Source organism: Brassica napus, chromosome C2 (genome assembly GCF_020379485.1).
Source record: "Brassica napus cultivar Da-Ae chromosome C2, Da-Ae, whole genome shotgun sequence".
In the NCBI taxonomy this organism is placed as follows: domain Eukaryota; kingdom Viridiplantae; phylum Streptophyta; class Magnoliopsida; order Brassicales; family Brassicaceae; genus Brassica; species Brassica napus.
The window spans coordinates 40803031-40816540 of NC_063445.1; the positions used below are offsets into that span (position 1 = coordinate 40803031).

Here is a 13510-nt window from a genome sequence, read left to right on the forward strand (position 1 = left end):
CGACGTGATCCCTCACTAAAGGGTACGTAGGTAATCTCCACTGAAGAATGCAGCTATAAATCCAAACACCCTTCATGGTCCCATGCGTAAATACCCAAGGACCGACCTTGGTAGCCGGAACCATCAACTATAGACCAGGAGGCACCCAAGGACCGACCCTGGTAGTCGGAACCATCAATCATGGATCAAGAAGACCCTGTGATCTTCACTATCGATAGGCAGCCCCCGCCTAACGACCAATCTCCCCTGCTGCTACTAAGGCACCAACGACCTATACTGGCCCATACCCATATGGCGGTATCCTAAGAGCATGATCTCCTGGTTTATCAACTATCGAATCAGGAGAATACACTCAACAACGTGTCTCCTTCCTCCTATCATTCCGTAGAGCTGAGCACGGATCGCTTGTACATAAAAATACCCTAACACATATTGTAGGATGAGTCGCAGTCAACAACAAGGAACTTGGTTGACATGTTGATCCCTTCAGCGTATACAGGGAGGGTCACCTCCCCGGCGGTTTGTTTAAGTTCTCGCTGAACCCTATAAGTGGGGTTATCCTCTTAGTTAGAGCGCTTTCCTCTAGCCCCAGATCCTTGTATGCGGCCTGGAAGATGATGTTGCCGGAGCTTCCATTATCTACCAATATTCGTTTCACCAGGCAGTTCGCTAAAGTGAGTGATATGACCAGGGCGTTGTGATGTGGGGTGAGAACTTTCTCCTGTTCCTTGGCCGTGAAACTTATTTTGTCCGTACCTAGGAGCAGGCATTTTGGCTTAGCCACCTCTAGGCCGTGCTTGGCGTTCCAGGTGCTTTTCTTCGCGGCTGCGTGGCTTATGCCGTTAATCTCCGAACCGCCCGATATGACATGAATCACTCGTTCCTGTCAAGGTGGCGAGAGGGGAGCAGCTTCAGTGGGCTTTCCCGTTGTCTCCTTGCTTACATGGCTCTTGGCCTTCTCGGAAAGGAACTCCCTGAGGTGTCCTTTCTTAAGCAACTCGTTGACCTCGATCTTCAGTGCGACGCAGTCCTCCGTTTTGTGACCGTGGTCTCGATGGAAGTCGCACCAGAAACAAAGGTTTCGGAAAGAGTCGGGTGCTTTCATCTTCTGAGGCCACTTGACATGTTGGCCCATCTGCCTCAGAACATTGATTAGCTCCGACCTTCAGACAGAGAGGTGAGAGATGTCTGGCCACGTGCACACTGTCATCCCTTCTACCTTCTCGATCGGCCGGTTCTGGTATCTGCCCCGGTTTCGATATCCGGAGTCCCTGGCTGGTATTTGAGAGGGTTTCTCATCTCGCTCGGTTCTGTCTGGACTGATCGTCTTGGGATCTTGCTTTTGTTGCGCCTTAGCGCGGCTGGCGACATCTTCCTCCCATTTTACCTGCGCCCAGGCTCGAGATAGGACGTCTTCCATGGTTTTGCACTGGTATTTGGTTAACTCCTTATAGAAGTCCCCGTCGGGGAGTAGGCCTCTTTTCAAGGCATAGATAGCAGTGGGGATGCTGCATTCAGGAATAGCCACCTTATCTTGATTGAAGCGGGGTATGTAGCTTTGTAGGGGTTCCGCCCGGTGCTGGAGGATTTCGTAGAGGCCATCAGAGGTATTCTTCAGGTCCCTGCTGCTGGCGAATTGTTCCACAAACTTATTGCTGAGAATTGCGAAGGAGGCTATGGACCTGGAGGGTAGGTTGATGTACCATTGCAGAGCGGGTCCGGTCAGGGTTGAGCCGAACCCTTTGCACATGGTAGCTTCACGCGACTCCTTTAGGAGTGCTACGGCGAGCATCCTTTGTCTGTATTGGGCAACGTGGTCGTCCGGATCAGTGGTGCCGTCATACGCCTTTATGCTGGGGAAGTAGAACTTCCTGGGCATCTCGATCAATGTGATCTCATCCGTGAAAGGAGTATCGGCATAAGAGTCGGGGTTGCTCTTCCGGATGGGGGGAGGTACTCCTGGGAGCCTCTCTATCATGGACTGCATGGCATCGAGCCTCTTGGAGAATATCTGCTCCAGGTAAGCGACCATAGGAGACTCCGCTTTCGTTGCTCCGTCAGGTGCTTCCTTATCGGGTTCCGGCTCAGATTTGATGTCTTCCACGTCGTAGGTCTGAGCATCCTTAGCCTTCTCGCGCGTTGATGTGTCTCCTCCCAATGCCGTAGGTGGAAAATTCACATCCGTCCGGATTTGGGTGTCTCCAAAGTCGGCATGGGGCGGACCTAAGCCCGGAATCGACGCTTCTTCTTACTCGCCGTGTTGAGGGCTTGGTTCTCGTCTCAGAGGTTAAGATTCTCCGATTCGAGCTGGCTGAGCTTCTCATCGCTCTGCTCCAGTTGCTTGGAGCGTTCGTTGAGTTTCTCCTTTAGGCTCTGGAATTCCGAGGAGAGCTCGGGATTAGCCTCCTCCCGAGTTTTATACAACTCGGTTACTTGACTTTGCAGACCATCGATTTGCCTTTGAAGTTCGGCTTCTCTTTGCGTAGCTTCGGGTAGCTCGTTCTACTCATCCACCGCCATTATCACGTAGTTTAGATTACTCCCCTCCTTCTAGCGCCAAACTGTTAGGGGATTTTTGTGTAGGATCATTGTGAGTACCATGGAACGATGGACAAGACTGGTATTTGTATTGATTTTCAAGTAAGAAAGTAGAAATAGACGTTTTATTAGATCAAATAGCTGGAACTACAAAAGTTTTGAGTAAGAATCCTAGTTCTAGCCGTCTAGCTCTAATCTCTGAGTCTCGAAGTGTCGATCCCTTGCTTTAGGGTTTAGGTTCCCTTTATATAGACTTCTTAAGGCGGGCCTTAGTCGGTTGGAGTACGTTAAACTCTTCCATATTCGGAAATATGGAAGGTTCTCCTTATCGGAAGTTTTCCTTTTCCCGGGGGAAGGGGGCGGTCCCAGGGACCGGACCCGGAGTACTTCGTAGCGTGGAACCGGGGTACCTCTTAGTGGGGACCCAGAGGCCGGTGTTCTGCCTGGGGTCTGGAGAAATTCAATACCTGAGTATTTTTCCCAACACCGACGTCTTCTACCGGGTTTTTCTCCTCCGGTTGGGTTGAAACGCTGGGTTCCGAAACTAGTTGTTTCCTAACCGTTTTTTGAGTCGACGATTCTGGACCGTGTTCTCCAAAGCGTTTTCAGTTAGTGCCTGAGTTAGCTTCCCCCGTTTGTGTTTCACCATTGCGGTGGTGGTGATTTCCCTTAGCTTGTGTTCGGCCAGGAAGGAACGTCTTGACTGTGTCTGGCATCCCTAGATCGATCGCGGCAATTCTGTTACTAGTCGGGAATTTGATGCCTAAGTGATAAGTCGACGGTGTTGCCTTCATGGCGTTTAGCCAAAACGTGCCCATGATGACGTTGTAAATGGCTGGGTGGTCGAGGACTGCGAAGTCGACAATCTTCGTAACTTCTTTCACAACAACAGGCAGTTTGGTCGATCCGAGAGTCATTGACGCCGTGCGCTTGAAACTGGTTAGCGGCTTGGACGATGGTACGACTTCTCTTAGCTCTATGTTCATCCTCTTTAAAGTATTGTGGAAGATGACATTGATCGTGCTACCCATGTCGATGAGAACTCTTGCAACCTCGAGATCTCTTATCACGAGATCGATCAGGAGAGGATCGCAGTGGGGATGGTCGATCCTGCCTGCCTCTTCTTCATCGAAAGTGATCGCTCCCTTCGGGAAGTCACTAGGTGCAGACCATGTTAGCGAATTCGCGCTCGTCTCGGCCTTGCGCTGATAAGTTTTGATGGCAGAGGCGGTATCACTGCAGTATTGCGATCCTCGGATGATCATATTGACTCTGCGGTGACTATTGTCATTGCCCTTCTCGTCCTCCTCCCATGCTTTTCTCCCGATTGGTTCCCTTGGAGAGAGTTCTCCGTTTGAGGGGGCTTATCATTGCATGAAGGGCGGTCAGAATCACCGTCGAGATCTTTTACGCTAGACACTTCGGCAAGTTCTCCGTGAGCAGCTTCGCGGCCAACCTAGCGCCGAGAACTTTGCAGTTTACAGTCGAGTGGCCGCGGGCCTGGTGAAAGTCCCAGAAGGCGTTCTCGTCATAATTTGGATTTCTGGTCCATCTATTGCCCGTCGTCCGGCCTTGCTCCGATCGGGTGTTGATGGCGTAGTTATGCGCTCCCTAGGTCTCTTCTTCCCCATGATGGATGTTTTTGTCGTTCCTAGGGTTTTTCTTTTAAGACTTCTGATCCGAACCAGGATCCTTTGACGATGTCTTCGTCAGCCTCTGCTTTTGCGACAAGACTTTCGTCTCTTCTTTGATGATTATGTAATACGTGGCTTTATGGAGCGCGACTTGGATAGTACGCGGCTTATCCAAAGTTATCAACTTTCTAAACTTCGACTTGTAACAGAGCGTCTTTTAGAGCGCATCTACCGCTACTTTGTCGCTTATTCTGCTGACTCTAGCCATAACGTTCTTGAACCATTTTATGAAGTCACGGAGAGATTCGTCCTCTCCCATGGACATGCTCCAGAGATCAACATCGGAGGTTTCTCGATTTATGAACATAGAGTAGTGCTTGAGAAACTCTGAGGCGAGTTCGTAGAAACTTCCGATGGAATTTCACCTCAACCGAGAGAACCACTCGAGTGCTGCCCCTCGGAGTTTTTCGACGAAGAGGCGGCATTCGCCGGCATCTCTTTCGCTTACTCTAAACTTGGCTCTTTGATCAGTTGTAGTGTCGTAAGGCGTTACCTTGATCTTTTCAGGATCCAAAACCCTAGTTCCGGTGATGCGAGTAGTGAAGGGCGTTTATCGAGATTCCTCGAGCAGTAGATCGATCTTGGGTGCGGTGCTAGTAGTGTGATGGATTTGAGATTTCACTGCTCTAATTTCTGCGACCGTTTTCATGAGATGATCGCGAAGATCGCGAATCTCAGATATCTCGCTAGCAGATTTCCGCCCTTGTCAGCGTTTGCCGAGTTTGCTCCTCGGCCAGTTCTTCCTGTTCGTCCAAGAAGATAGCTTAGTCTTCTTCGGTCGTGGAGTTATTGAACTGGGAATCGTCTTGAGCCACACGGCTCCTTGTACGACGCGGATGCACGTCTGCGTCTTCATCCGTAGGTTCGGACTGACTGCTAGAATCCACATCGACGCGCCTGATTTCTCCTTCCTCTTTGTCTTCCACGATAGGGGGAAGATCTCCCTGGTTTTTCCATGTTGGCGTAGGAGTGATTTCGTCGGGATTTTGCCCGGACTTTTTCCCCTGCACGTTGCCGGACCGGTCTGAAGGAGTTGCAAAATTAAATCTTCTTCCGCGGACTCGGGTTGTTCCGCACGGAAGAAAGGCCCTGGTTCTTGCTGTTAGGTTTTCGACCTGCTTAGCGAGAGAACTCATGACCTTGTCCCGTTCTGCTGACTTATTTTCGAAAGTCGAGAACATCTTCTGGACCTCCTCGAATGTTGTGGTCTTAACGTTAACCGCGGTAACGTTCGCTGCTGGAGTATTTTCAACGTTGTCGTCGGCATTGTTGCTGTCACGAGTTTGTTGGTTGTTGAGATCGTCAGCTGACATGTCTGATCGAGCGTTGGTGGCTGAGAGTTAGATTAATCCGTACCCCCTCCTTCTAGTGCCAAACTGTGGGAACCAAAATTTGCACCATCAATTTCCGTTGATTTAGGAAAGATAGGAAACCCTAAATTTCCCAGAGCCCTCGGGTATCTGCTAAACCACACGCCAAGCAATCAGAACATGAAAAACATACTAAGTATGAAATCGATAAAACGAAAAGAGAGCAACGAAGATCTTTATACGAATTTTCGTATAAGCGTTAACAACAGGTAAGGCTTCGGCCGTAAGAGCTGTCGGCGAGATCCTAGTTCTAACCATCTAAGACCTGAAAACCTAGTTGAGTCGCAGCTCGATAACAAAAAAGGAAAATTGCCTAAACTGCTCTAAGTGCTAAGTTTTTCTCTGAGTAGAAAATTGCGTCCCTCTGCATATTCGACCTCGACATCCTTATATACTCCTCTGGAGGCTGTTTGCTCTTTCCCTTTATGCCCTCGGTCGAGTTTATCACTTCGCGGAAATATTCCATTTTTCTTCGATCTTTGTATTTATCTTCGAAAACTTCACATTTATCCTCCGAACTTGACATTTATCTTCTCCTGCGTATCAAAATATAAAACCGTCATAATGATCGGGCTTGATTTCGTATAAAATCGTAAGTGCGCTCTTAGCCGCGTTCTGGGCCCTTTCGGGCCGTTTTCCGACTTATGCATTTTTAGGATTTTATAAAAAGAGCGCTTTCGAAACGTTGTCGATTCCGAAGAACATTCAAATTTCTCGTATTGTGTAGGAAATTCGAGGTGTTCAGCTAACCGTTGCCGTTTTATACGATTAATCCGAATGCTATTCGAGAAAACGAGTTCTTGCGGTTTTTAAATCGTAAAGTTCCAACGGTGACTCTGATCGAGATGAAACAAGAGCTGGTTCGATCCAACCCGAAGGGGGAGCTACGAGGACGAGACGAAGGCAGGCTGATTGATCTAACTCGTCGAACGGATGAGTTGGACTGCATGTTCGATCCAACCCGCCCGTTCTGCGAGTTGGACGGCTTGCTCGGCCCAAATCGCCTGTTCGGCGTTTTGTATGGCGTGGTTTGTCCAACTCGCCAAATGGGCGAGTTGGTTGGTGCATCCGGTCCAAATCGCCCCTACGGCGAGTTAGGCAATGGGTGTTTCGCTCTCCGAGGCCTTCACTAACCTTTCTCGAAGACTTATCGTGTGAATCCCTTTCGGAATTGTTACGAACTTGATTTTATGTTTTCCCACTTCTCTATTCTTTTGAATTTTTCTTTCTTCTACCAAGAAGCCATTTCGCGGGAAGTTTCTGACTTTGATTTCGTCGTAACCGATTTTGACCCCAACTAACCTGTGGTAGAGGAAGATGATTTTTGGTGTTGGTTACACAACAAGAATTGAGAATACTCAGTGAAGTCAGGATATTGGTTTGGATGTCAAATTCACAGGAAAGAAGTTACGAGTTTAGCAGCAAGTTTCCCTTCATTGAATGTATTTAAAGAGAAAGTTTTGAAGTTGAGAACGTCGAACAAGATAAGAGTCTTCCTGTGGAAAGTTCTTTCGGATGGGCTTCCAGCTGCTGATAGTTTTCTGAAAAGAGTTATGAAAGGGGACTCAAGGTGTCAAATTCACAGGAAAGAAGTTATGAGGTTAGCAGCAAGTTTGCCTTCTTTGAATGTTCTTAAAGAGAAAGTTTTGAAGTTGAGAACGTCGAACAAGATAAGAGTCTTCTTGTGGAAAGTTCTTTCGGATGGGCTTCCAGTTGCTGATAGATTTCTGAAAAGAGGTATGAAAGGGGACTCAAGGTGTCAGATTCACAGGAAAGAAGTTGTAAGGCCCCGACCCGGCTGCCTAAGCCGCGGTCGATACCTCATGTCGCTCGGTCCATACATTGACCGAACCTCTCAAAATTTTGCCCTTTATTTAAAACATCGCCCATAGGCGAGGGCTAACTCAGATCTTAGGTCAAGACTACCATAGTCTTTTACTAGCTTAGACAATTCAACACATACACAGCGGAATATCATCTATCATCCATTGGTCTATAACCAATCTAATACTCGTCCGGTCGAACCATTTCAGCTCTGGTAAGTCTACCCAACTACCAACTAGGTCAAAGGCTGATTCTAAACCAGAATCAAGTCATACAAATCCGAGGTTCTGTTCCCCTAACCTTTCTATCTAGATCTATGCAACATTGCTAGACCATACCTTTGCCACATCCACAGAGCTTGTTAGCTCATTGTCCCAGCTAACTTAGCTGTTTAGCTAGCTTATCCAGCTTGCTGAGCTGAACACTTCACTTGAGGTTCCATCTACTCCCTTCCAGCTGATAGAGCTGCGAGGTAGCTTCGACCAGCTCCCCGACTACTCGTACAGCTCTCTTATGCCTGCATAAACTCTTCCCCTTGCTAATTAGTCATTCAGCCAACCATCCCCACAGATAAAGTACCTTTGGGAAGTCTTCAGCTACATTCCTGGCCACTTCCAAAAGTGCTCCAAAAATAAATTAAAATTCATGAAAACTCATGATAAATCCCAACTAAGAGATTCCCATAATCAGAATCCAATGAATCGACTCGGATCATATGGATCCTGAGCCCGGCTAAGCCATGGACTTCAATCCTGAACCAGCCAAAGGCCTTAGTTCAGTGCCTCCATGTCTTAAGCGTATGCTCCCCTGGAGCCAAGTCCTCTTATGGACTAATAATGCCCATCAGATCCTCCGTCAATCAACCAACCACCCCACATGACTCAGAACTGATGAGTTTTCACACTTACCTAACCGGCCATGGAACCATGTCCCATTGAACCCGATCAATCTTGATCTTACAACCAGTGCATCCTTTGATCAATCAGATCAGACACCTTGATCCATCACCTATGGATCAGGTCGTCCATCCATGCCAATACCAGATAACACACAGCCTTGTTTGGATAAACACACCCGGCCCCATACTTGTGGTCTATGCCACTTAGTATTGGCCTTACTCACCTCCACGGCCTGCTGCTGGTTCCAAACGAATTGGACCTTGCATTCCACATGGTTCCTCATGTACTAGGACCCCCATGTGTTTCCTCCTTGAGTCGGATCATTGATTCACACCATGATCAGAACCAAGACACACCATGATCCACCATGGATCACTATCCAATGAGTGGCCTCTAACTTCCATCCCACATGGATGAGTTAGATCAACTAAGATCCGCCCCTTCTCTCAGGGTCCTGGATCCTTAGTTTACATCACAACATATGGTCTTCAAGGGCCGTGCCATACTTGGCCTTAACCGCACCACAAGAGACAGAAACATGAACTAGGAAGTAATCATAAACATGTTACCTTATACTTGATGGTTATTGATCTTGTGTCCTCCTTTACCAGGAACGGCCATGATCCTCAAATCCACGTCTTTATCAATCCCTTATCATATACTTACAGTAATGATAAGATCCATGCAAGGGTCGCTCATCTCTTCCCTTGAACTCCCATGAAACCGATTTCTGCACTGCATTCGTCTGCAAGGCTGTCCATGCCATTGGAGTGGAGTCTGGCCTTCTCCCTTCTCTCCTGGATATTTACGTGTGTTCCCAAGACATAGAAGAAGCCTAGGACATGATCATCCATGATCAAACACTATCACAGGGTCGTTCCCAACTCCCATGAAACTGCCTTCCTACACACCTCTCTCCTTAAGGCTCTCTTGGCCATAGGAAGTGGAATCCGGCCATCCCTCTTCTTCCCTGACTATTTGCATGTGTTGTCAGGCCCTGGAGGATGCTTTTTGTGTTATTAACACGAATCAAAACCCATCAAAGGGTCATTCATAACTTCTCCTTTGATCTCTCCCAAAACTGCCTCTTTATGGTCTTCAAACCACTCTTGGTCTTGGATGTTGGATCCGACCAACTCTCTTTGTTTTCTCTGTTTTTCTTTGTGTTTCAGGGTATAGGAGGAAGCCCTGGCGTGCCTTCAAAGGCACGGAATTGCCTTCCTTATATAGGAGAAGGGGTGGTTACATCTTAACCATTGCATCCCTTCGGTATCAATTATGGCCATTGATTTAATCAATAGTACAGATTGCACCCTTTCGCCTATGGGAGTTACCAGACGTCCTGGAACTGTCAAACCACTCCTGGACATGTCCAAAAAAGGCCTACACAGATTTCCCATGCTCCTGGCTCAATCCTAAGAGCCCACCAGCCCATCGTCACACACGGGTCGCCCACATGGCCCGGCCACTGTCCGGACCCGGCCCAACTACCCAAGACTTGAACACTCAGTTCAGCTGATTTGAGCTGATCCCCAGCCGACCCAGCTGAGTGAGCTAGACCATCCAGCTCAGGGAGCTGACCTACACTTCAGTTAGTTACACCGAGCTGCACTGCACTTCACCTAGTTGGTCGAGCTTGCTTACCGCATCGCCCAGCTATTATACACTGGGTCTAGCTTGCTTCCTTTATCTTCTCCAATCCTTCTAAGTCCCTTAGTCTATTTCCAAACCTAGACTTAGTTTTTCCATGATCCATTCTGATCATTCACTTCATCGAGCTTCACCCGGACCTCGTCCAGCTACCGGCTCGCATCTCCAGCTCCTTTGAGCTTGCCTCTGCCTTATTTTGGTTACATTCCAGCTATCTGATTCCCTTAACCATGTTTTGGACAATGACACACTTGTTTTTAGGTCGTATGACCTGGCTGGTCCGTCTCCTCGCACCATGGTCCATTCAGACAATCCTATATAGGATCGGGGATGCTACAAGTCTCCCCCACTTGTGATGGATTCGTCCTCGAATCCAGTGGTGCTGACGTCCTATCTCAAGACCATAGGTTCCAACCGAACTCTTTGCATCCGAAACTTGGATCATGCTCGATTGGTTCTTCTAAACCAATTCATTGCATTTCCCTCTATGTTCCTTCTCATTGATCACGTCTTGATCATCATATATACAAGTCTCCCTCACTTGATAGAGATTTAACCCAAAATCTTATCAAGTGGTCCTTCAAGCACCCATGCAAGGATATGACTTGTGTCACTGACCAAACTCTCCAGGTTGCGGTCCTTGTAGACACCAAGCCCATATCTTTTTTTTTTAGAATGTCGTATACACTAGACTTCATTCTTTTGCGGATCTTAGTCCGCGGCTAGATCAAATTCAGTCCCTAGGAAAATACTGCGTACTCAAGTCTTAGTAGATTCAACCAATCTCCAAGCCACTCGATGCACCAGCCAAGTCCTAGCGAACATGTTCCAATCTTTAGGCTGCTCACTCTACCATGAGTCCTAACAGATTTTTCTTTCCTTAAGTCCTTCCTGGACAGTAAGGTTTATGATTCCAGCCAGCAATTACTGGATCATTCCTTAACCGGCCACAGCCTCTCCCAGCTTGGCCATATTGCGATCTTAGTCCATACTAGACTAAACCGCCTCATCTTGACTCTGTCCATTACTAGAATTAGTCATAATTTGATCCTGGTCCTTTCCCGGACTCGATCATATTCCGGTCATGGTCCACTCAGGGACTCAACCGTTTCAACCCGACCATAGGCCCATCTCCGAGTAGTTCGTCATGTGATCGTTGTCCCTTACTGGACTTGATCATTCTTAATCCAACACTAGGTCAATCTCCGACTTGGTTGTGCTCCGATCCTCATCCCTCACTAGACTTGATCGACTTCAGCTTGGCCATCTCGGCAGGAGCAATACGATAGGGACTTTTGGACATTGGGGCCGTCCCTGGTTCCAGTTCTGCTATGAACGGGTCAGCCCTATCAGGGGGAATGCCCTGTAGCGCCCAAAACACGTCCTCGAACTCACTGACCAGCGGAATCCCGTCCAGGTTACCACCCCCACGACCTCCCAGTGGTAATGGTAGCCAAGTAGGCCTCTCAACCATTTGCAAGCATCCGTTCCGCACGGACTGCTGAACCCACAGAGGTCGAACAAAATACCTTGGAACCTGATCGTGGGTCCACACCCACTCTCAAACTGCACCCAACTCCAGTGACAGTCTAAGGTGGCCCGATTCTTTCCAAGCCTGTCCATGCCTAATATCACCTCGTGATTCTCAAGGCGGACAACAATCAGATCCGCAGGCATTACCCTGTCTGTGATCAACAATCAGATCCAGATGCATTACCCTATCTGTGATCAATACCGGGATATCTCTAACCAGCCCCTGGAATCCATCACCTGCCCAACTGCCGCATTCACTATGACAAGACAATCCCATGTTCCCATCTGGAACAAACCCTTTTTGATCATTCATGGACTCACAAAACTATGTGTAGCTCCAGTATCTAAAGGTACGTGTGTTTCCACGCCACTGATCATTAAGTACCTAGATGAGTAGGATCTCGGTTTGATCACACATTTGGAAAACGCCCCATACCATTCTCCAAAGCATCACACTTCCATGAACGTCTCATACCATTCACAAAAGTGTTTATAGTATACCTCAATCCTCATCATACTAAGATACTTAATATCGTGTTTCCAATTCCTCTTGGAATTGGTCCATTCATTCATTCAATCTTAAGAGATCCTACCTTGACTTATACTGAGTCCAAGCTGATCCATCTGATCCCAAGCCCACTCATGTACTAGCCATGTAGCGTCTCCCTATGACCAACATGAACATCACGTATGCTCACTTGTTTTGAACGGCCACCAAGGGATAACACGAACCTCCAGGAGAGTGCTGCATGTTTCTTTCAACCTAAGCCACTCTCTGGTCCATGTTACTTCCTTTGTCCAAGTCGTCCACACAAAAATCTTGCATTCATCCATCGTCCAATCCGTCTATTACTTCCAAATAACTAGATAACTAACCTCTCTGTTTTCAGGGTCTTGCTGTTGGAGAGTGAATCTTGGCTAAGCCGGCTCATCTTGGAACTTCCCCGTTCACAAGCATGAAACCCAATCTTACCACAACTCTCACTTGGCTCACCACAGCTAAGGTTCCAAGTTATCTCAGTTTTCAGAAATAATTTCGGTTTGGAACATAATATCTTTGAGCAGTGAGTTGAGCTGAAGTTGTGAACCAACCGGCTCCTCCACTCATCTACCTCAATAAGATCCATACTACCTAAGAAATGCTTAGTTCTCATTTGAGCTATGTGCTCCAGCAACACTCAGTTAGTCCACCCTCCGAGCTGCCCTAGCTGGTGGATCGATCTCGACCACCTCCGCTACTGGCACAACTCGACCATTAGCTGCCAGAGTAGCTATATCGTCTACCGGTTAGTCTTCCCATCGTTTACAACAATGTTTGGATCAGACCGGTTCGGATCAGACCGGTTCCCAACATGAAAGGATTCAGTTACACCTTTCCAGCTTTTGTTCTAGCTGCAGCTCAGCTCATCCTACTCAAACCCTCAGTAGGGTCGAGCTTGCCGATAGGCAATCCAGCTCCATTGTTAACCTTCTCCAGCTGAGTTGGCAACAAAACTGGCGGTTTAACCCCATCAGCATCCACTTGCCCGGATGTGTGGGTGAACAACCACAACCGAAACATCCTAGAATCAAGCATGCTCTGATACCAACTTGTAAGGCCCCGACCCGGCTGCCTAAGCCGCGGTCGATATCTCACGTCGCTCGGTCCATACACTGACCGAACCTCTCAAAAATTTTGCCTTTTATTTAAAAAATCGCCCATAGGCGAGGGCTAACTCAGATCTTAGCTCAAGACTACCATAGTCTTTTACTAGCTTAGATCAATTCAACACATACACAGCGCAATATAATCTATCATCCATTGGTCTATAACCAATCTAATACTCGTCCAGTCGAATCACTTCAGCTCTGGTAAGTCTACCCAACTACCAACTAGCTCAAAGGTCGATCCTAAACCAGAATCAAGTCATACAAATCCGAGGTTCTGTTCCCCTAACCTTTCTATCTAGATCATTGCAACATTGCTAGACCATACCTTTGCCACATCTACGGAGCTTGTTAG

General features: G+C 47.7%; 1 protein-coding gene across 1 annotated transcript; it reads right to left on the reverse strand.

The window, feature by feature from the left end:
• Positions 1-1165: 1165 nt before the first annotated feature.
• On the reverse strand, positions 1166-2032 carry LOC125582396. Its single transcript, XM_048749074.1, has one exon. It carries the CDS (start codon positions 2030-2032, stop codon positions 1166-1168), a length of 867 nt encoding a protein of 288 aa, XP_048605031.1.
• Positions 2033-13510: the final 11478 nt, after the last annotated feature.